We start from the raw sequence: 25,017 nt of genomic DNA, 5'->3' as shown, positions 1-25,017 counted from the left end.
ACTTGGGTAAGTAGCTGGATGTTAGTGTTTTTTTTATTTTTTATTTTTTTCCTTTTTCTCCCCAAAGTCCCCCAGTATATAGTCGTATATTCTTCGTTGTGGGTCCTTCTAGTTGTGGCACATGGGACGCTGCCTCAGCGTGGTTTGATGAGCAGTGCCATGTCCGCGCCCAGGATTTGAACCAACGAGACACTGGGCCGCCTGCAGCGGAGCGCACGAACTTAACCATTCAGCCCCGGGGCCAGCCCCTGGGTGTTAGTGTTTTAATAAAGCAAGATAAGAAGCATATGAATTGGAGTGGTAGGTGTGTTAGAAGATAATGAACTTGATTTTGGATCTCTTGAGTGGGAGTTACATCCAGGTGGTGCAGTTTACAGGTAGTTAATTGTTTCATGTGGAGCTCAGGAAAAATGTTGAGGTTATAGATACAGATTAGGAATCCTTAGGAAGTATAGGTGACAGTTATTGAAACCATGGGATTGAGTGAAACCAGGGAGAGAAAATAGAGTAAGAGGACCTGTGGCAGAACCCCAGGGAACATTAACATTTAAGAGTAGATGCAGAAAGAGGAGCCCAGGAAAAAGAAAGAATTATCAGAGTTAAAAGCAGAACTAAAGTGGCATCTAGAAAGTTGAGGTGTAGTAGGGATGGTATCCACTGTCATAGTCTGCAAAGGGTCAAGTAAGTAGAATACTAATGAGGCTATTGAATCAGGCAGGTTGTACAACAGAGGGAGGGCATTGTTGTCATAAAAACTGGGGTTTGAATCCTAGCTGCATCTCTAATTTTACTGAGAGTTTTGGCAAGTTACATAGCTTCTCTGTTTTGGTTTCTTCTTTTGAAAACTGAGGATAGGAGTTATCTTAAAGAGTTTGTCTAAACATTAGATGAAATTAGTAAACTCATGTAAAGCGGCAGTTTAGTTCCTAGCAGATAACAGGGATTTGTTAAAGAGTAGCTATAATAACAACAGTAATGGTGATGTTATAAGTTTGTTGGTAACCAAAGCAATGGTACGTTCAGTGGTGGGTGATACTGTGGTAGCTAAGAAGGAGGACAAAAGCCAGATTGCATTAGGTTGAGGAGTGAAATGTTGGGAGAGTTTTTCTTTTTTTCAAAAAGCTTTGCCTCTGTGGAAAGGAAGGGATTATGGAGTCATTTTTGTTAATAAAAAGCCATCAACCTATTGAGAAAACAATTTTAGTGGAGAAGAGGGGCAGAAGCTGAATTTTAAAAGAGTTTAGTATGAGTAGGATGTGAAGAAGAGTGAATGTAGACTTCAGGAAATTTTGAAAGTATAAGGAAGAGATGTTAGATGCATGGTCTCTATTATTTTGATTATTTAGAGGAATCGTATTGATATAAATTTAGACAATAGAGATCTGAATTTATATAAATTCAAAAATAGAAACTCTCCTGAAGATACATCCCTGTGCCCCACCTAATTGCATCTCATAATTGCATTTATAAAGAGCCAAATTCATCCTAAATTTAAGAGTTTTCACATCTGCATATGTGAATCATTCATGGGGTTAAAGATTTTTTTTCCTTCTTATTACTAAAATCATATTTATTGAAATTTTTTTTTATGAGGCTTAGAACTAGACACAATAGTTCATAAAGCCTTGACCAGTGCTAGGGAAAAATAAGAGGATTGTCTTTTTAGTTCTTCCCATGCTCTTTAAAGAAATTTGAAACCCAGAGTGAAAAAAAAGACTTTTTAAGTTCATGTAAGAAACTGGTGGTATCAGCTAGGATGAAAATCCAGGCCTCCTAACTACTGTATGGTGTTCTTCCTACTACAGCTTAATACCAAAACAAAGACAAAACCTACCAGTAAAGAATCAGTATTTAAAAATCTGATAAATTAAGAGATAATTATTTGTATTATAGAACAGTCACTCAAAGAATTATTCAATAGCAATCTAGAGTTATAGATTTAAGTTTTTACATAAATTGTGAATTTACACATTTAAACAAGTTCACAAATAACTTTAGGAAGGCATTTGATTTGTTAGTATCTATATTTTATTTTAATAATCGCTTTAGAAATTCTAGATTGCTTGGCTTTTGATTTATTATATTCTCTAGAACCTTTAAATGTATACTACTTCTAATAGTTATAGCTAGTTAAGTACTTTTCCTGTGCTTTAGCTGAGCTCTTTGCATTGGTTATCTCATTTAATCTTTCTAACAACCATAAGAGGTTAAGTATTCTCATTATGAGGAAGCTGAACTGAGAGGTGTCATCAACATGGAAAAGGCTGCATGCACATCTAGTAAACAGAGTGGAACTAAAATTTAAATCAAGACAGTTTGATCCCAGTCTATGCTTTTAACAGCTATCCTGTTTTAATCATTATTTTAAACTTTGTTTTCTTCCTTTTGCTTATTGTAATATAGTAGTTTTTAATCTCATTTTGATTCTATTTGCTTCATTTCAAATTTAAAAATATAGATATGTCCTTATATTTGGTGAGCATGATTTTTATTGACTCATTGATTGATCATTGATGAGGATGTTAAGACATCCTCCAATCAAGAATTGACCTTATGGAACACTCCTTATGATACTTTCCCAGATTGATGTGGAATGCTTGGTAAATCTTTTTTGGGAGATGGCCTTTTACATTTAAATGCAGGAAATATTGAATATAACCAATATGACTACTTTGTTGAGACCTAGAAACTTTTTAGAGTAATTATAATACAAAGCATTTGTGAATGTCAAGTAGCTAAAAGTAGATAGATCTTAGATATTTTAAATTGAGCCTACCAGAATATTTCATAACACTTTACCAAATGTAGAGTGGTATTGTATTGCTAACTATTTTCAGCTATTGATATTGTAACTCTTTGTTTCCTGCTTTTCCTTTGAAGACGATGAAACTGTTTTCTTCCTTTCCTGACTCTTCTATATCATTTTTCTCCTTTCTCTGCCTAAATTTGGATTTAGAAATTATTAAGCCAAGTGTCTTTTCTGGAATGCTAGACATAGTGTTCTTTGTTAACTAGTTCGTTATAGACCTCCCCTTTCATGTTAAGAGTGCTTTAATTTTCACAAGGTAAGTGCACGTTCAGAGGAAGTCTGTTCAAGAAGTAAAAGGATAATAGCTACTCTTAATATAGTCTAATAAATGTTGAACTTTTATTTATTGGGAGGAAAAATGTCATTTTTTGAGTTGCGTTTTACCAGAAAATTGGCTAAAAAGTGATTTACAATATTTGATGCCTTATACTTAAAAAAATAATTTAAATGACCAAATCTTAACATGATTTCATTGCCCTCAGTACCTTTTGCAGCATTTAATGGCTTTTCTAATGTATAACCACTTTTTAAAATGTTCCTTGTGAGAAAAAAATAATTAAGTGGCTAGCTAATTTGCAGGAGATATTCGGTTGCAATTAGTCCAGGTAAAATCTGAAATTTTGTATATAAACTGCATGGAAAATAGCCAAATATAAAGACAATTCCATTTATATAATGGTGACATGCTTGTAATTTATTATTGCAGTGGCTGGGTTAGGATTAAATTAAGAACCAATGGAAAATTAGTTGGTCTCAGTAATTATAGTTAAATGGTCATTTGAAAATAGTGTGAAAACAGTCATCTGAAATAATATCTATTCAAACTGAGCTGTCAGTTTACAGACATTATCTTATTTAATTCTCATAACAATTCTATGAGTTAAGAATATTATCCTAATTTTACAGATAAAGAAACAGAGGCTTAACGAAGTTAACCCATTTGAGGTCCTCTAGCTACAGCTCGGATTCTAACCAAACCTTTCTGACCACACAGAGCCTAGGTTCTTAACTAGTAGATTGTAGCAAACTGAAATCTGATGCTAGAGTTTGTACTTTTGATTGCAGTGAACTTTCCATGTCAAATAGAGGCCAAATCTAAGTATTTTGCTTCTGGAAGTATGCATTTTTACCAATTATGCCAATTAAAATTTAACTTCTTTAGTTTCAGCCTACAGTTTCAGAATTTGTTATAATTTGATGTGATATGTAGAATTAAAAAGCTATAAGGGCTTTTTTACTTGCGATCTTACCATGAACATTCAAGTAAGATATTGGTGGGAATGGGGAATGATAAATTGAATTTTATGTCATCGAGTAGGGGATCATGAAACTTTCTGTAAAGGGCCAGATACTAAATATAGTAAACGGCTTTGAGAGCCATATGGTCTCTGTTGCAACTACTCAACTCTTCTAAAGCAGCCGTAGACAATCTGTAAACAAAAGAGCATTCCTGTGTTTCGGTAAAACTAGAAAGAGAGGCAGCAGCCTGGATCTGGCACATTTGCCAACCCCTGTTACAGAAAATCTTTAATTTTTGCTACTAAAAGATAAGATTTATTTATGATGATACATTGTTTATGCAGCGTTGAAGTCTTTTTAATTGAATGTACTGGCAAAAAAAGTTTACCCAAAAGATAGTAATAGTGTAAGGGAGAATGGGAGTGGTTTCTAATAGTAAAGAACACTTTCTCAGCATTTCTGTGACTATACTTAGATTAATTACCTCATAAATTTTTTGATAATTCCAGAATATATTTATTCACTTGTTTCTTAGAATTATCATTTTTTGTCTTGAAAAAATATATCTGCAGTTTTCACTAATTCTGATAAAGTTTCTTTCCTTTATCATAAATTAGGAGAGATTACTGTAAAAAGACATGACACAATTGGGTGATGATTTTATGTTATTTGAATTTATTTTGAAAAGTGCTATCAGTCGGTAGAGGTAGATGAAGGCCATTTGTGTAAATATATGCAGTTGGGTTGTAGGTTCGGAGATGGAGTACTGTGTTACAGTCAGTTTTCAATGTGGCATTTTATAGATTTCTTAGTATAAGCAGTTTTGACCCTACAGATGTCTTCTGGTGCCACAAAACTTTATTAAATGTAAGTGATTTGTTGTATTGGCAATGTGGTTTATTGGATGTTGAATCTAATATATACTTTTTATTCTTATTCTCAGAGATTCGTCAGCGCACTGCAGCTCAAAGAAACCTTTCTCCAACGCCAGCAAGCTCTAGCCAGGGCCCTCCTCCACAGGTTTCAGTATCTCCTGGACCACCAAAGGACACTTCAGCCCCTGGTGGACCCCCAGAAAGAACTGTTACTCCAGCCCTGTCGTCAAATGTGTTACCAAGACGTCTCGGATCCCCTGCTACTTCAGTGCCTGGAATGGGTAAACAGAGCACTTAATGTTATTTACAGTTTATATTGTTTTCTCTGGTTACCAATAAAACGGGCCATTTTCAGACAGTATGGAAATGGCATTTCATTTGGAAATAGCAGAGCAGTTATCTGATTAAGCAGGAGTTCCATATTCAATTAGCCATAACTCTTTACAGCTGGCACCTTGTGATACTGAAACCTATTTCTTGAGCTCATTTAACTGTTATGGCTTCTTTGTTTAAATGGCAATAAAACTTTGTGGTATTCTGTAGTAACAGTATAGCATATCTTTTTATATTCAGCTTTAGAATGGCTCCATATTTATATAAAATGAGGATAGAAGAGAACACTTTTGGAATATATTCATGCTTTTTGCTAAACTCTTCCCATATATTTTTAAACCTGACGATTACTTAACCTATTTCAGGAAGAATATTCCTGCATTGTGATGTATACTACTACTATTGTTAATTTGGGCTGGTAGATTTTTCTTTTTTTAAGCTGTGGAACCTTAGTATTTTCTGGCAGATACTTTAACATAAAGTTCTATTAAATTAACATACTGCCTTTACTGCTGTTTCACTCCTTTGGATTCTCTTTTTTCTGTGTGGCAGCTGTCTAGGGAAAGATCCCGCTTTTCAAGTGTAATGGATTCTGTAACCCTGCAGCTTTCTTTTGGAGTATCTCTGGGCTGTGGGAGTCTGTTGCTTCAGCAGATCACATTATTTTATGTAGATTTCCATGTCAGGTCCTTGAATATGATAGTCAACTATTTATCTTATTTTCAGATATTTAATTCTAGTTTAGATTACTTTGGTATTTCATGACTAATTACTAACATAATTTATAATGATTTTGAGGCCAGTCAGTATTTGATATCAGGTATTCAGCGCACTTATGTAATAGAACCAATAGGTAATATAAATGTTACTATTACAGATTTTTTTTCCCTGCTTTTCCTTCAAAAAAAGCTACATAAGATATTAGAAAACTAGAAAAATATTAATTTATAAACAAATTAAGGAAGCTGGCCACAAATGAAATGTAACTTTTAAAATGAAACCATAAATTTTAAAGTAGTTATTGAAAAAATACTTTAAAACTTGACTTATAATGATGTCCCTTAAGGCAGCTGTATATTATGTGAAGTTGAGAAAAATTAAATTGATTGAAAATTATTCATCTTTCAGTTATCTGTATGATATGAGATACCCATGATTTGAAAAGTTCTTAGTTGTTTAATAAAAAAACTTTTTTTGTGAAAATGCGTGAATTATATACATTTGTGTAACTAGTTTTAAAGAAATAAAAGTTTTAACAACTTAAAGTAATAAGAACTGTATTGCCCATGTAAGAATAGGTTACTGAAGGAACATGGCCTTAATTTTGTGATCGTGTGAATAGAACATATTTTACTAAAGTTTTTAATTAGTTTCTGTGTAAAAGACTTTGTATTTCAGTTGTACAGTGCCAAAAATATGAATCAGTTAAGTGATTTCTTAGAGAGAAGATTAGCAATTCATTTTTTCATTATGCCTTATTTGTGGAAGAGAATCAACTTAATGTGTATTACCACAGGGCTCCCATATGTTTGAAAATTAATAACCAGCAGGTACTTGATAATTTGCCAAGCTGTGTAAAAATGACCAGTATTCCTACAATGATTGCTCTTGATGTTTGTATTAATTGCTGTTATTCATAACAGCATGGATTCAAAGATGTGTTATTTTAAAAGTTATTAATATGCAAGGAGTTTAAGATATTTTTATGAAATATGTTGTTTTATGTATCTAGATTCCTTTATGGACATTTTCATTTTAAACATATAGAAATAAAATACTCCAGCAAAAGTTAAGTTGGCTTAAATGCTTTCGAAATCTAATTTGGCGTGCTAATTCAAGTTGAAACTTTGATAATGAAGGATGACATTTAATGTCTGTATTCAAGTTTATTTTTTGATGATAATGATTGAATGTTGTTAGTACAAGTAAACCAATAACTGATGAAATCTGAAAAATATACTTGATTTGTAATACTAAGAACTTATTCTAGAATCTAAATTTCATTTACTAATAGCCATAATTTTGACATTATTTGCCCTTTTTAGATGGTAACAGTTTTTAGGTTTGTGATTATTTACAAAGCAAATCTTTTTTTCTTATCCTTTAAAATAGTGATATGATATCGCCACCCTAAAGCCATTCTTGAATCCTTTAAAGGTTTTGTCACAGTCATTTTGAAAGCCTTGTATCCTTATATTGCAGGGCTTGTTCCAACAAGGCCTCATTTTGTTTCAGGGTTTTCTGTGAGGTCTCCATGTAAACCTCTGTTGCTGCTCATCTTACTCTTAAGTTCATCCTGCCTTGTTTTACAAAGGCAGGCATCACGAATCTTATTTATTTTATCCTCTCGCTTTTTTCTCAGTGCCCTCTTCTGTGTTGTCTCTGTCCAGAGTATCTTCTGAAAACAGTTCTCTTTCAGTTTTCAGAGACTGAAGTTACAATTCATAAAGTTTGAATGTGTAACTCTCTATTTTTGTTATTACTGTTTTGTATGATATAAACCATTAAGTAAATTCTAGGTTATTCTTCCACTTCTCACTCTCCATTTGTCTCTTCTAATATTGCCTAATTTATTACATGAACACAGCATCTCTCTCCATTTATGTAGATCTTCTTTAGTTTCTGTCAGCAATGTTTTGTAGTCTTCAGTATATAGGTTTTGCACATTTTTTTGTTAAATGTACATCTAATGATTTCCTATTTTTGATCGTATTGTAAACGGTATTGTTTTATTAACTGTTTCCAATTATTCATTGCTAATATATGTAGAAATACAATGATTTTTGTATATTGAGCTTATATCTTGCTAAACTCACTTATTAGTTCTAATAGCTTTCTTGTAGATTCCATAATATTTTCTACATTGACTGTCAACATTCTGAATAAAGACAGTTCTACTTCTTCCTTTTTAATGTGGATCTCTTTTATTTCTTTTTCTTGCTTTATCACACTAGCTAGAACCTTTAGTACAAGGTTGAATGAAGTGCTGAGAGCAGGTGTCCTTGCCTTATTGCTGATCTTAGGAGGAAAGCAATTACTTTTTGACCATTCAGCATGATGGCAGCTGTTGGTTTTTTTGTTTTAATAGATACGCTTTATTAGGTTGAGGAAGTATCCTTCTATTCCTAGTTAGCTGAAGGTTTTTATTTTATGGAGGTGATGGATTTTGGCAAATGGTTTTCCGCCTTTATTGAGATGCCTTGTTTTAATGTCTGTTCATATAGTGAAATACATAAACCACCTTGCTTTTCTAGGATAAATCTCACTTGGTCATGTTTTATTTTGTATATATATTGTTGGTTTTGGTTTCCTAAAATTTTGTTAAAAATGTTTACATCAATTTTCCTTAGGCATATTGATCTGTAGTATTTTTTTTTCTTGCAATGTGCTTGTCTTATTTTGGTATCAGAGTGGTACCGTCCTCGCAGTATGGGAAAGTTTTCCCTCGTCTTCAATTCTGTGGACAAGTTTACGTAGAATTGATATTATTTCTTCCTTGAATGTTTGGTAGGATTTACAGGTTAGAGCCTTTGGGTCTGGTATTTCCTTTGTGGAAAAGTTTTTTTTTTAAACTAAAATTTCAGTTTTTTAAAAGAAAGACTACAGATTAATATCCTTCATGATCATAAATGCAAAAATTGTATGTTATTTAGTATCCAAATTTGGACATTTTCCTGATGTCTTTCTGTTGCTAATTTCTAATTTAAATTGTACTATGGTCAGAAAACATACTTTGTATTATTTGAATCTTCTTAAATATACTGTGATTTGTTTTATGTCTCAGAATATCATCTGTCTTGGTAAATGTTTTATGTTCACTAGAAAAGAATATATTCCTTTTGGGTAGAGTGGCTGTAAATGTCAATTAGGTCAAATTGGTAGTAGATAAGGTTGTTCAAGTCTCCTATATCATGTCTGATTTTCTGTTTGTTTATTCTGTCAGTTATTGAGAGAAAGCTGTTGAAATCTCCAACTATAGTTGTGTCTTTGTTTCTTTTCGTAATTCTATAAGTTTTTGTTTCATGTGTTTTGAAGCTCTGTTATGATGCACATATATGTTTTGGATTATTATGTCGTGAATTGTAATGTTACTGAATTGACTCCTTTGTTGTTATGAAGTTACCCTTTTTATCTCTGATGATATTCTTTGCTCTAAAATCTTCTCTGCTTGATATTAATATAGCTACTCCAGATTTCTTTTGATTAGTGTTAGTATATTTATATATTTTTATATCATTTACTTTTAACCTATTTATGTTTAACGTGGGTTTTTTGTAAGTAGTATGTATTGGGTCTTGCTTTTTTATCCATTCTGACAATCTTTACCTCATAATGAGGATGTTCAGGCCACATACATTTAATGTAATGATTGGTATGTTTGGGTTTGAGTTTAAGTTTTTCTATTGTGCTATTTTTTTTCTATTTGTTTCATCTATTCTGTTACCTTTCTCCTCATTTTCTGTCTTCTTTTGGATTGAGTATCTTTTATGATTCCATTTTATCTTTTTTTGTTGCCTTGTTAGCTATATTGCTTTTTTTTGTGTTGTTTTAGTGGGGTGCTTTGGGGTTTATAGTATATATCTTTAGTTTATCACAGTTCACCTTCAAGTAGTATGATACCAATTCACATATAGTTAAAGAACGTAACAATAGTATACTTTCTCCTCTCCTGGCCTTTGTGCTGTTGTGGTCAGAACACTTTACTTCTACATGTTATGAACCTCCAAACGAATTATTATTTTTCCTTTAAGCCATCAATTATCTTTTAAAGACATTTAAATAATGAAATTTTTGTGTATTTACCCACATGGTGACCATTTCAGGTACTCCTCTTTCCTTTATGTAGACTAAGCTTTCTGTCTGGCTTCATTTTCCTTCTGCCTGAAGGACTTCTTTTAACATTTCTTTTTAACCACTAGCGCAGTTCTGCTAGTGATGAATTCTTACAGTTTTGTATTTCTGAAAAAGTCTTCATTTGCCTTCATTTTTACAAGGTGTTTTGACTAATACAGAATTCTAATTTAATGGTTTTTCCTTCCAGACTTTAAAGATACTGTTTCACTGTCTTCTGGCTTTCTTATTTTCTGATGAGAAATCTACTGTCATTCTTATCTCTGTTTCTGTGTGCATATATATCTTTTTCTGACTGCTTTTAAGATTTTCTCTTTATCACTGATTTTAAGCAATTTGATTATGGTGTGCCTTGGTGCAGAATTATGTTTCTTGTGCTTAGGGTCTGTTTATATTCTTGGATCCGTGGGTTTATAGCTTTCATCAAATTTGGAAAATTTTTGTGCATTATTCCTTTAAATATTTTTTCTTTTCCTTCTCTCTCTTCTTTTGGACTCCAGTTGTATGTATATTTGGCTGCTTGAGGTGGTTCTACAGCTTGCTGATGATTTGTTCATTTAAAAAAATTTGTAGTCTTTTTTCTATGTTTCATTTTGTATGGTATCTATTGCTTTGTCTTCAAGTTTATTAATATTTTTTTCTGTAATGTCCCAAACTACTATTCATCCCTTCTGTGGATTTTTCTATCCTAGACATTGTAGTTTTCATCTGTAGAAGTTCAATTTGTGTCTTTTAAATTTTTTCCATGTCTCTACTTAACATACTGAATCTCTCCTCTAGATTCTCAAGCATATGAAATATGGTCATAATAAGTGTTTTAATATATTTACTAATTCTATCATCTCCATCATTTCTGGATCACTTTGATTTTTCTCACTACAGGTTGTATTTTCTTGCTTTTTTTTCGTGTCTAATAATTTTGATTTGAAGCCAGACATTGTGAATTTTACCTTACTGGATGCTGGATGTCTTTAAATCCCTATACAAAACTCCTCTGAATACTTACCCAGTGACCTGTGTGAAGTTTTCCACCCTGACTGGTGGCAACATGCAATACTTTTGGCCCCATATGAGCACCGTTGCCTTTAATATTCGGGGGTAGTTCTTTCTCTGTCCTCAGACGCATGCACCAATCAGTACTCTGCTGAATAGTCTCGGGGATCCTCTGCAGATCTTTGGTGTTCTTGCTCTCATCCCTGGTACTCTTTCTTATGAACTCAAGCTGCTTTGGCTTCCCCAGAGTTCCAGCTTTATCTCCTCAACTCAGAGAGACTGATGCACTTCACCTGGGTTTACCCTCACTGAGCTGCTGGCTGGAAACTCTCTCTAGGCAACAAGCTGGGGCAATTGTAGGGCTCATCTTACTTGCTTTTTGTCTCTCAGGGGTCTTTATCCTGCATTGCCTGATATGCAGTGTCTTTAAAACTGTAGTATCATATATTTTGCACAGTATTTTAGTTGTTTTACGTTGGAAGGTAAATCTGACGCTTATTACTCTATTATGGCCCAAAGTGGAAGTCTCCTAATTTATTATTACATAAGCTGTTAAGAGTTTGGGCATTTTTAAAATTAGTTTGTGCAGAACCCAGCATAGTTTCATTTCTTAATAGATTATGTTGGTGGTTCTGATATAATAGCACATACTTAAACATATTTTTTGTAGTGTAGTATTTTTCTTGAAAATTTGGATGGTCTATAGAGATTTATAAGGATATTATTTTTGTTTTGTTAAAATATTTTAAAAGTTCTGATAAGCAAATATAGTTCTTGGTAAGTGAATTAAAATTTAAACGTGTTTTGTACATATAAGTTTTGTATGTATTTATTTATTTGCTAGGTCTTCATCCTCCAGGCCCACCTTTAGCAAGACCCATTCTCCCCCGAGAACGAGGTGCTTTGGATAGAATTGTTGAATATTTAGTTGGTGATGGTCCGCAGAACAGGTAATGTTTACTAGGGTGGTAGATAAATGAAAACGAAGAAAGAGTTTGTTGGTCAGAGGGTGTGTGTGTGTGTATGCGTGCAGATGCACTAAATTTTCTATAGTTTTGTGGCTCTTGTTTCCTAATTTTAGAACATTATATTTTGTAGCCTTGTAAGAGAGTACATATTTGATTGTTTCTCAGTAGGTGTTCAGATAAAGTATCTAGATAAAACAAAGAAAATACATACATATATGTGTATATATATAAATAAAAGACAGAAAAAATGTTGTAACCTTACTATATTATAACCTACTATAACATTATTTTTAGAGAAATTGAATAATTTCATTGAAACTTTTAAACTTGAAGAAAACACAAATAGTGAAAACTTGGTAGGTTATAAGAAGATGTCAGTACTGGACTTGATGATGGTGATAATTTTAATAACATGAAGATAATTTACATGTATTTGCACTTACAGTTCTCAAAATGCTTTTCCAATATTATCCTATTTGATCTTTACAGTAACTCTAGGAAGATAGATATGATATGAGCAGATAATTCTCATAGTATAGACTTTTAAAAAATTCTTAGGGTAGTAGAGTAGATATTTGATAAGGTTATTGGTTAATATTATCATTTTAATAATGGGACTAGAATTTAATGTAATAAATGGTATGCTGTTCAAACAGATAGAATGTTGTTTGATGGGGCCAAGTATTTGTTAAATACGTACACAGAGAACAGAGAGAGTATATAAACAGAAAATGAGGAAGATGTCTAAATGTAACTGGGATAGATACAGGAATCATGATGTACAGAAAGTAACTTTTGGATTGTACTAAAAACATTAAATTCATTTCTTTAGTGCAAGACTTCTCCGAGGTTTTAATAATATTCATTGTGAATCCCTAAGGGGTTCCACCTTTTCCAGTCCTCTCTGACCACAGATTTGGAGTCTATCATCCCCAGGAATATATGTTAGGAAATTCTGAAATTTAAGTGTTCTGTTATCAAATGTGTTTCTGCTAACTTAGTAAGTATATATTCATTTGTTACTTATTTATTTTTAATTTGACATATAAATTATATTTTAAAATGGTTGAATTTGTGGCTGTGGTTATGTTTAAAGAGTATTGTTTACTATGACATATTTAGCTATGTTAAGATATAAATTAGCCATAATGGCTGAAAGCAGCCTTTCCTCTGGGCTTCGTCTGCATTTGTAACTGGCCTGTTCGTGTTTCCTTTTGGTGCAGGTATGCCCTCATATGTCAGCAGTGTTTTTCTCATAATGGCATGGCCTTGAAAGAAGAATTTGAATACATTGGTAAGAATTATGGGGCAGTTAGATTTAAATATTTTACTCTTAAATATTTTTTCTATGCCAATCATTTTATTTTAGCGACTGTCTCTGTATATATTGTTCAGGCATATTGTCCTTATTTAGAACACAGAGCAAAGCAGAAAAGATAGCTAAGGTTTTTCCCTCATACAATGTATAACCTCTAGGCTAGTTATTCTCAGACTTCACTGTGCATCAGAATCACCAGAAGAGCTTTTAAAAATTATGATGCCCAAGACCCACCTGCAAAGGGTCTGCTTTAATCGATCTGGGATAGGGTCTAAGCATCAGCATTGTTTTTAAACCTCCTCAAATGGTTCTCAAATGCAGCCACTATTAAAAAATATTATACTTAATTAATTATGCTTCTCAAATATGGCATACTACATTTTCTTGGGCAAATGAGCAAGGTTCTGGATTTTAAAATACCTAATGATTCTTTTGACTAGAAATGTAATTTCTATAATACATTTACATCACTATTGTTCTGCTGTTAGTTAACTTGATATATAACTTACTATCTTTTCTGCTTTAAAATTAATATTCTAATTCTAATAGTAATTAGAAAATATACTTTAAAATTAGCTTTGGTTAGAACACCTGCCATAATGTTATTAAAACCAATTTCACAAGGGATAACTAACTTTTCAAGGGTTCTTTGACTATTTACAAAAGTGATCCTGAAAGTTATCTGATTAGTCCTTGAATTTTCTTTGGTTTCTGGTTTTATTTTTTTAATTCTCTGCAGCTTTTCGATGTGCCTACTGTTTTTTCTTGAATCCTGCAAGAAAAACCAGACCCCAGGCTCCGAGACTTCCAGAGTTTAGTTTTGAGAAGAGGCAGGCAGTGGAAGGCCCAAGTTCAGTTGGTCACTTGCCCTCAGGAAGTGTGATTTCATCAGAGAACCAGATCAGTGAAGGTATGAATATGTTAATTAATAAATTTTGTCCCCTAATAGTGTTTGCTATTTAACAATAAAAGCATAATGCTTTTAGATAGGAATAGATTAATTTATCAGATGTAGCAGCATGCATCTATCAGCTCTTGCTATGATACTGTAGCCTCCTGTGTGATTGGTATGATGTGTTTCAGTTTTAAAATTCAGGTTCTATTGTGTTAAGCAGCATCTAGCTACAGCTAAGTAAGCATTGTTTATGGAGCGACCTCTTCTAATAACTGTTGGGAGATTTGACTAGTAATGTTTTCATGGAATCATTTTTTTCAGTTTATTTAAATGAAGCAGATTATGAGAATTATGAAACAATGACTTATAAGGGTGGAATTCTTATAAGATTTGTAATGAACATTGATAAAATAAATTTGTGCCTACCACTTGACTTGGTAGAAGGTACCAGAAAGGAGGAAACTTTGGAATTGAAAAGTCATCGTTGCATTCTTGGGATGACTGTGTCAGTAGAACTGGTGTTCCTTTGAAACAAACAATTTATCAAGGTCCACAAGATTAACATTGCTGATGCATGCCTTTGATGTAAAATCACCTTATTTTAGAGAGCCAGAATTTATTTGGTTTTAGAACTCATCTTGCAATCCTATTTTAGGAATTCTTGAGGAACTTTCATGAAAAAATAGAAAAGATGAGATGGAAGATCTGACTGTTAATTGTTAACTATTTCTTGCTGTTAGTATTAGGTGAGGAGTTACTTTTTAAGCAGGTCTGAATTATGAAGATTGCTGAAATTATGAGACAGGCCATGATATTTTGGTTCTGTACTTGGTATAGAAAAAAAATCCACATTGAAAGTTTAGTTCACATAGTTTATTTAGCAGTTAGTATTCATCCTTTTAATTTCTAGGAATTATCATTTACGTATATTTGATTTCTTCTTTATAAAAGCATTGATCAGTGAAAAAATTGCTTTAACCAAGAATAATATGAGGCAAGGAATTTTCAGATATTAGAAGTTTAGGCTGAAAATTTGAGTGTCTTCTTTTTTTAAACTTTGAAGAGTGAAAATACATGTGTTGACTTGGGCTTGGCTTTTGGCTTACTAACAAATATCAAAATGAATTGGAATACAGATAGCCATGACAAGAGGCCTGTATACTTCCAGCGCTGAATCAGTGCATTCGTCTTCTCCAGGTCTGCAGCATCAACTCCAAACACAATATCAGATTTTTTCTTTTGCTTAAGTCATGCTCTGAGCTGCATGCTGTCACATGCAAATCATCTGCCTTGCCATTGCAGCCTCTTGGAACTGAAAATTAAAGAATTTCATACTGAAGATGCCTAGAGGAAAAATCGAAGCTCTTTCCAAGAGTAACCTTGCTTATGAAGGCTAAAGTGAATATTTGAAAGCCAACAGTTGGGACGAAAAAAAGAAAAAACAGCAACAAAATAAAACTCTCGATAATGAGTCCCATGCTTTATATCTTCTGCTAAGGTCTAGATGGATAGTTAGCAAACAACACCCAGCCATACCTTTCCTTCTCATCTAATCTAGGAGGAGCAATACCCCAGATGTCCCATTTTCTGTCTGAAATCTCTGGAATGAAGTCTAACTGGCTCAAACTCAACCCTAATAAGGTAACGTTAATAGGTGAAGACAAAACTTGAGGCAGGGTCTGACAACTCCATAGTGCTAGAAACTGAAGCAACAATTCCATTTGTTTAAGATAGTGTTGAGTAGTAACTTTTTCACATTCTCTTTGGATTCATCAAAATGGCTATGAGCACGTTTTACTTTGGCTTTCCAGAAGACTGAAACTTTTCTCCAAGACTCCTATCTCAACACTGATACACAGTTATCGATTCCAAGACGAATTCCTTTAGTAAACAACTGGAAGTATTTCTCATAAAAAGATGAAGCTGGTGTAGAGACTTGAGGTCTGAAAAGAAAACTTTACTGCTTTAATTTTTAGGTTTTTTAAAGTACTAAAATAGCTCCTTGATAGCAGCAGAAACTGCTGAGATTAGGTTATTGAATTTACAGATGGAACCGAAAGGTAGCTGTCTTCCATCTGAATTTTTCTTTCAATGAATATTCTATAACCATTTATATGAATAATCTAGAATTAATAAAAGAAATCTTTTTTTCAATCCATGATGCAAGACTTTGAAATTAAGTTTTGTCTTGATTCTGCTACTGGAAGATTTTGCATTTAGGCTAAGGCACAAGGCTTTTGAAATTTTTGGACCACTCTTTAGAACAACATGAAATCTTGGGAAGTTTTCATCACAGGAGGAGACCTAGATGAAATTTCTCCCACTAATTGCTCATTTGAATTCCTAGAATTTTTCCCAGAACTGTATATCTAGATGCTTTAGTAATAGAGTATTAGAGAAACACAAGAAATTAGGACTGTGGATTGCCTTTTTATCTAAGAGCATACTAGATATGGTATGCCAAAGTAATGCACTGCTTTTAGGTTCCTCAGTTTCTTTTATGGCTAAGTGAGTAGGACAGTAATACTTGAATCTCTGCTACGCCACATTAAAGTGGTTTTTTCTTTTCTTTTTTTTTAATGTGTTTTCCAAAATACCTGGTATATAGCATTCTTTTTGTTAGATATGGTAATAATTAGACTATGAGGTTGCTACATTGTTAGTATACCAGTACAGTGATTTTGGGCTAGCATGTTTAATAAATGTTAATATTGTTTTCGTTGCTCAGTTGTATTTATCTAGATCTTATGTAATTATTTTAGTAGAAGATAGCTTTTATTGGACTGAGAATAACTTGCTAATGATACAATTCATGGAATCTAATCAATACTATCACAAGTAGCAAGTAAAATTTATATAAGGTGAAATTTATCTTAGTAATTTAATTTCTGCTCTTCCCTTCCTTTCTTTTAAGCAGTATACTGTTACTATTAGGTTATGTTGAACTAGGGAAAATTCTATTTTTAGTATTTTTTGTTATAATGCCCTAGGAAATTGAACTATTTGATAATGTAAATTCTGTTGAATTCTGTGTATTTACTAGAAGATCCAAAAAGATTTATACCTTTATTTTATTCAATTATGTACAGCTTACTCACGATGTAAACTTGTCTGTAGTATGTTTTTGCATGTTTGTTTTAGACATAGAGATCTTTTGACCTTCTGATTCCCTTTTCTAAAACACCTTCACCTAATAGTTTTACATCATTGCTTAATAATGATGTTCTTACTCATCTAATGGATTTGTTCACCAATGGTGAAAAATTAAACAGTATTCTGTATGTTGAATATGAGCTATTTTCTCATAGGTAGTTATTATTTAATTGAATTCTATTCCTTGTGCCATTGGATTCAGTTTTGGGATGAAATTCGTGTCTTTGTTCCTTAAATATAAGTTGGCCGTTTTCCTTTAGGCAGAAAAATCTTGTAAAAACTGCTCTGTTTAAAACCTGTGAGTTCAAAGACAAATTGTCCATTTAATTTAACAAATTTCCTTTGAGTAAGTTTTACAGTCAACACATATAGTGGGTATCGATGTGTTAGCAAGGCAAAATTTCGATGTGTTAGCAAGGCAAAATTTTTTTTATTACTGTAAAAAGAAATAAAAAGTAAGAATCTAAATGAATTCACCAAAATATGAGGGGTTTTCAAAGGCATAATCTAAATAGAATCATGTATTTTTCTGTGGAAATTATTATTTCCTTTGGAAAATATAGGAAATTGTTTGCTAGACTATTGTTTAATTTTCTTAGAAAATTATTTTTTCAAGAGCTAGACTAAAGAACTAAAGCTAAGGTGACATTCTTACATGTTTTTGCATGTGTGTGGTTTATAGATGAGGCAGGGGTATTTGTTATACAGTTATGCTCAGTTTTATGAGTTTGAGTTTCCTAGCTGAGTTGAGGCTTTGCCCAAACAACTGGAAGCTGGTTGTTACAGGTGGTAGAAAAAACTTCTCTCTCCAGAAGGTTGCAGTAGGAGTGGGGTAGGGGGCAGGAGAGGGGAAAGAAACAGATTTCATGGGTCATTTTTTATTTTATCACACTGCAATATATTGTTTTCATGGTGTTACAGATGCTGAAGTTGGTTTTAAAATTTTCTTACAGATGGAATTAGGTCATTCAGGTAATTTTGTTTCAGTTTTAGTCTTGAACTGGTACTGCACAGAAGAGAGTAGGCTTGTTTAATTAGTATGATCATGAAGGCTGGTTTCTCTTTTAGTATTTGATGCCCAAATGTTGACATCTTCTGTTAGGTATTTTATACCACCAAGCTATTTTAAACTACAACTTCACAGCAAAAATTTACTGTTTTTATTAGAACAGGCAAATGGTACACCCCCACAGAAATAAAGTAAGTACTCTCGGAATACATTTAATAATCTTGTTATAAAGCTCTCTGCTTTCATTATTAAACTGATATGTAATTTTCTGTTAATCTTGCACACCTAGTTCACTTAAATCTTGTTTGGACGACTTCTTACAAAATGGCATTGGCATCCAAACACTAAATGTTAGTGTCATTTATACTAGCTGATGGCTGCATTGTAGGCATCCTAACACATACCAGCTTTTTGTAGTGTTACAGCTATTAAAATTACTTTTCTGAAAATTAACCTATGGGAAGAAAAGTAGTCATTAATAGGCTTTTTGATTGTTTTCAAGCCCTACCCAGCATTTCACCAATTTTTAGTCTTCCATATATTGTATTCTCTGAAATACAATACGGTATTGACGGGCAAGCTTTGTGTATGATGCTGTTTTCTAACTGTGACAGCACATGGTATTTCTTAGAGTTCACCTTTGTAGACATTTAAAAATTTAGGTATTGTAGTTCTCCTCTTTAAGACCCCAGAATTTTTAAATTGGATTTGACTAGTGATGTGTCTGTTTCTGAAAACAGTTATATCACAAAGCTTTAAGATGATAAACTATGAACTTTGATACCTCTCCTGTTGAAGTTCAGTACTGAGGCAATCTGTCAGACAGAATGTGACAAACTCTTTGGGCCTGTGTTCACTTAAACGTGTTTATTGGTGAGTTTAGTCCTGGATCCTGAGTTGCTTGTTTTTTCATTTTGTTTGACTTTATTGGTTTGTTTTAGAAGGCTTAGTAAATTATAACAAATTCTAAAGTTTTTGGCAAGTAAGTATTGCTTTATGGCCAGAGAGTTGTGTGAAACCATGACCCTTAAAATTCTACCTGGGGCCAGCCCTGGTGGCCTAGTGGTTAAGTTTGATGCGCTCTGCTTCAGCGGCCCAGGTTCAGTTCCTGGGCAGGGACCTACACCACTCATCTATCAGTGGCTGTGCTGTAGTGGTGCTCACATACAAAAAGAAGAAGATTGGCAGTGGATGTTAGCTCAGGATGAATCTCCCTCAGCAAAAAAATAAAATAAAATAAATTCTACCTGGATAAATTCTGTGAGAGTAGAATTACAAATCATTGGCGACTCCTGAAGTTTTCCACTGAAGGACTTGCTAGCTCTTGAAGCAGAAATGATCTGTACATGTCTGTAGAGTTTCATTTGTACTTTCTTCTTTTCCTTTGTGTGCTGGAACATTCAAATAACAAGCTTTTCTACTTTGGATTTTCATAATTCCAACTGGTGCAGCAATACCAGTTTAAATTTCTATTAAGATAAAAATAGCATTTTTGTGACATTTGGCACAAATATGATTGTGAACATTCCTTGCTACTTTTTGTGATCATGTGAAGTTTTCATACAGTAAAAGCTCGTTAACTTGGATGTCTCTAACTGTGGGATTTTGGCCTTTCATTCTATATGTAAAAAGAGGGAAAGAGATTGTAATTAATTCTGTAAACTAGAGTCTAAGATATCTGTTTAAAGAAATAATTCTTTTAAGATACTTTTAAAGTCTTCGCAAAGAGTGTGAGATATGGAAAATTTGTATGTATTAAAACTGATATGGTAAAACCATGAATTTGTAAGACTTCTACATTAATAGGTGTGCATATAGCACATAATTTCTTTCAAAACTATTGATTAATTTTATTTATTTGGCAAAACTCTGGCCTGTGCTATACAAGGAACTAAACTAGAACTCTTTACTAATGTAGACAGGCCTTTCCTCCAGATTTTTTGAATCAGTCTCATTTGTAGTATATCATAAGGGATCTTCTGTGAAGGTAGGAAAATCTGCTTATTTGTTTAGCTGATGTGGTTTGACCATATTTTTCCTAGCAAGGATGTTGCTATTTATTACAACAACAAAACAAACACCTCAAAGCTGGATTTTTATCTTTGATTTGGAAATTGGGTGGCCCAAATCTTTCTGCTCCTGTCATTCCCTCCCTGATCCCACTCTTTAAACTTTAATCTTTAAAGAATTAGGGGCTGGCCCTGTGGCTGGGTGGTTAAGTTCATGCGCTCCACTTTGGTGGCCTGGGGTTTGCCAGTTCGAATCCTGGGCGTGGACATGGCACCGCTCATCAGGCCATGCTGAGGCGGTGTCCCATGTGCTACAACTAGAAGGACCCACAACTAGAATATACAACTATGTACTGGGAGGCTTTGGGGAAGACAAGAAGAAAAAAAGAAGATTGGTGACAGATGTTAGGTTAGGTCCCAATCTTTAAAAAAAAAAAAAAAAAGGACTTTATTTAATAAAATTTTTATTATTATTAAATTATTATTAAGGGATTTGAATTTAATGAAATGCAAAAGAGAGTTTAAAGGGAAATTTTCAGGTAGGGACCAAGACCCTTACTTACCTTCTGCTATGGAGACAGGTGCAGAAGACCCTTTCTGGTGTCTCTAGCTTGCTCGATGTGTAGCGTATTCTGACCCAGAGGTCTGAATCATGAGGAATTGCCTTGCAGAGGATTGAGGGGAGACCTATTATGCCTTTGGAAAAGGTGGATCCAGACCTCCCCAGTCCTCAGATAATAGGGATGTAAATCAGTGTGGGAAATAGCACCCACACACACATGTACACACAAACACGCAAAAGTACACATTTACACATTGCTCACAGAGTTGCCTGTGCACAAGGGAGACAGTTCCTTCAGAAAGCATAATCTAGTGCTGGACTGTTGTCTTATAACACCCAATTCTGTTGAGACTTTGATGTATTTGGACATTCAACTTTCAAATGCATCTTTAGGAAAGTTCCTAAATATTATGAAAGTTCCTAAAATCTATGAAAATACAGGGTTTTAGATAAAAGTATGTTTATGGGTTGTTTCCCCCAAATTGTTTTTTTTATTTCCTTCATACCAACTCATATATGCTATGGGCAGTTAAGTACATATTTTTAAAGATTTTAAACCTAATGTTAGGCCATTCTACTATTTCTTAGTCCATGTGTGCATATGCTTATCTCTTGCTTACCTTATTTAGCAGTTGTCGTTTGCGTATTCCTAAAGTCTTGACTGTTTATCTTTTCAGAATCTTTAGAAGAACAAGATGTTCTTGATAACAGTACAGAGCAGACAGATGACAAAATATCAGATACAGAGCAGACAAGCCAAGTGACTGAAAAAGCATCTGGCACAGAGGAACCGGAGAAGCAAGAAGAAACTGAGAATGAGGGAACCTTGGTGAAAGAGGCCAAATCAACAATTCCCAGAGCTGATTCTCTTCCTGATTCTGAACTAAGTGGAGAATCTTTGGTGACAATGTAGTAAATGCTTCCACGTGCCTTCAACTGGATATTTGTAGTCTTTTTTGATGTCAGTGTTTGCTTTTTAGGTGGTGCATTTTTCCCCCACTCTGAGGATATGCTTGATATCATTTGAATTCAGATTGCCTGGCTGTTTCAATATGTCAGTTATATTTACTAGGTATTAAAATTAAAAGCAAGTGATATTAATAAAGAAACTTTTGAATGTACAAAGACCCACACTGTTTAGAGAACTTTTAGATATTTTTTCCATTCTAAAAGTAAACAAACATGATAGCATTCTTGTTTTCTATATGTGTGACCTGTAAATAATATCCGTTTTGACATAGGAAGAATTTTGGTTAGGAATAAGTTATAATAGTGTTTGTTTTAAGGAATGAAACTCAATTAAGATTTTTAATACTTCATCATTAAAAATGGATAGAATTTTAACTCTTGGGATATTTGCCAGGGGGAAAAATGTCTATTTAGGCATTTACATTAAGCAGTATGAAAATTGTACCTGTAACTATATAGGCATTGGTATGAATTCTTAGTAAGAATGCAATTGAACAGTCAAGTGCAGTGTTTCTTTTTGATGTCATTTTGCAGCTAGGCCAAAGGCACATGATGTATATAATTAGCTTATGTTTACATATGAACATATAGGAAATATCTCTGCACTTGACTGTACTTGAATTCTGAGCATTACTTATACTTGTAAAATAATGATGATATTATTATAAGTGAATTTTGTGTTCTTGTGTGTGTTTTGTTAAGGAAAATAAAGATGATCTGGCAGCAGTTTCTTTTTGTTAAACATCTAGACTTTTTCAGATAGTGTCTTGGTGGATGACTTGGCTACCTGAAAAATCTTGGTAGGAAGAGCTCAAGATATAATAAATCTGTAGGTTCTGCTGAGAATAAAGTACAATGCTTTCATTCAGGCTTGTTACCTTTCAAATTCAGATAATAGCGACATTTAGAGGTTCTAATCAGAAATTAGGTTTTTCTGATTCAGGAAAACCTTAGGCCATTTGTAATTTTTAGTTTGGAAAGACAAATGAGTTTTGTGAGAAAAGGCAGCTACTGGTAATTCGTTGGACTTACTAGGTGTGTTAAGGATTAACTGGGAAAGTTTTGACCCAGAATGGCAGTTCTTGGACCTTACATACCATCTGGTTATTTTTTCTATCTTCCTTTTATCTCTCTTTTGCATTATTAAAAGAAAATTGAGATCACATTATTATGCCAAAAGGAGGAATATATAGGAATGGTGTATATGGAAAATACTTCTAACTTGTACACAGTTTATTAAAAATTTAATAAAATAACATTTATCATTTAAAAATTCATCTTTATGATTTAATATCTTATATTTGATAGGTATTTTTAGGGATCCCAACATGTTAATAGTCTGAGGCATCTTGGTGTATTGACCAGAGTTTTTGAGATTACAGAACTGTGCTTAAATACCAGCCCTGCACTCTTGGGCAAGTCACCTGACCTCTCTGAATTTTTTTTCATCTGTAAAATGGGAAAAATAATACCTACTTTTTGGGGTATGGGAATGATTAAAAGTAATTTATGTAATGTGCCTAGCTCACTGCCTGATAGTAGATATTAAATAAATGTAGCATTTTATATTATTGATATCTTTATGAAATATGAAAGGGCCATAAATAATAATTCTTGCAGATAGGGAAATGAAAAAAATAATATGAACATATAATTCATCTGCTCAGAGTCAAGCCAAAGTTTTCTTCATCAACTTTTCTCTATCATATACATATATATAAATACATAGTTTAAGGAAATAGGAATGTGAAACTATGGAATATAATTTTTTTTGATGAATTCCATCAGGTTTTTGTGCATTATCGGCCTGTAAACATTTTAGTAACACCTTGCTGAGTTTTCTTGTTATAAAATATTCAAATTCTGATGTACATTGCTTGAAGATGAGGAGTACCTCAGAGAAATATAATTTAGTGACTGAATCAAGGAGATATTATGAGAAATATCTTTGAAAGAAATATGGAATAAGGTTAAAAAGGGGATTAGCAAAATTAATGCAACAGGTAACATGCTGTAATTATAGAGTACCCTTTTAAACAGAAAAGGTTATTCTGATACTGTTGTAATAAACTGTTAATGATTGAAAGAATGGTAAAATGTCCTCTTTCTGATTATTAAGGCTAGCATAAAAATGAGGAAAAGCAAGCTGCTAAGTGCTGTAGCGAGAGTGATCTTAACTGCCTGCCTTCCTGATGCTCAGCAGGTCGTCATTCAAACTTTTCTCACTATGCCCTCAGCAGGAGCTACAGACAGAGCCTGCCTTCTGTCTCGTCATCCGTCCTCCACGTTATGCTGTAGCCTCCAGGGCCTCTTTCAGTTCTCTGACCATGCTTTGCCCTTTCCTGCCGTAGGTCTCAGCTTAAATGCTCCCTCCTCAGAGAGATGCCCTTCCAAACTCCCTGTCGAAAGCTTTTACTCTCTATCATGTCACTTTATCTCTACTAAGGTCCTTACCACAATTTGTAAGTATTATATCTGTTTTCTACTTTACTGTCTATCTTTACAACCTAAAGTCTGTGTGCGCAAGGCTCTTATTTGTCTTACTTACCTGTATTTCCAGGGCCTAGCACAATGCTTGGCACATATTTATTATGTGAACAGATTACTTTGTTGCTAAATCCAGTGAAAACTCAGTCCTTAACTTCCCTCCTTGGCAGTATTGACATTGTTGAGCGCTCCCTTTTGTTTGAAACACGATTTTCTTTGGGCTTTTGCGTTCTCACGCTGTTGTTTGGTGTCCTTTGCAGGCTTCTCTTCCCCTGCCCAGCTTTTCAATGTTGGTGTGCTGTAGCTTCTACCTAGTGTCAGCATTTCTTCATGCTACATATTCCCTCTCTGCTGGCTCTTATCAACCCCCAGGGATTGAATCACCGTCTGTCTCTCTGATTCTCAACCCTCCAGCTGGATCTGTTTCCTTTACGTCAGAGCCATATAGTCACCTGCCTGCTGGAATGTCTCACAATCAATATATTAAAAACGGACACTGTTTTCTCCTTCAGAGCTTCAAAACTTTCCACCTTCTGTGTTTCTCATC

At 33.6% G+C, this 25,017-nt stretch overlaps 1 protein-coding gene across 3 annotated transcripts in view; it reads left to right on the top strand.

The window, feature by feature from the left end:
* LNPK (lunapark, ER junction formation factor) overlaps positions 1 to 24,072 on the top strand; it is a 66,208-nt gene extending 42,136 nt beyond the window's left edge. The window contains exons 9-14 of one of the 3 annotated variants that reach the window (XM_070508145.1): positions 4,992 to 5,204; positions 11,945 to 12,050; positions 13,292 to 13,362; positions 14,126 to 14,296; positions 15,840 to 15,922; positions 21,692 to 24,072. In XM_070508145.1, coding sequence (XP_070364246.1) covers positions 4,992 to 5,204; positions 11,945 to 12,050; positions 13,292 to 13,362; positions 14,126 to 14,296; positions 15,840 to 15,922; positions 21,692 to 21,700 — 653 coding nt within the window. In that variant the 3' untranslated portion in view covers positions 21,701 to 24,072. The remainder of the gene's footprint in view (positions 1 to 4,991; positions 5,205 to 11,944; positions 12,051 to 13,291; positions 13,363 to 14,125; positions 14,297 to 15,839; positions 15,923 to 21,691) is intronic. The other 2 variants (XM_070508144.1, XM_070508146.1) reach the window with 2 other exon arrangements.
* The last annotated feature ends 945 nt before the right edge of the window (positions 24,073 to 25,017 follow it).

The sequence above is a fragment of the Equus asinus genome, chromosome 4 (genome assembly GCF_041296235.1).
Source record: "Equus asinus isolate D_3611 breed Donkey chromosome 4, EquAss-T2T_v2, whole genome shotgun sequence".
Classification (NCBI taxonomy): domain Eukaryota; kingdom Metazoa; phylum Chordata; class Mammalia; order Perissodactyla; family Equidae; genus Equus; species Equus asinus.
The sequence above is the reverse complement of the archived record's forward strand: the minus strand, read 5'-3'. Positions and strand labels throughout refer to the sequence as shown.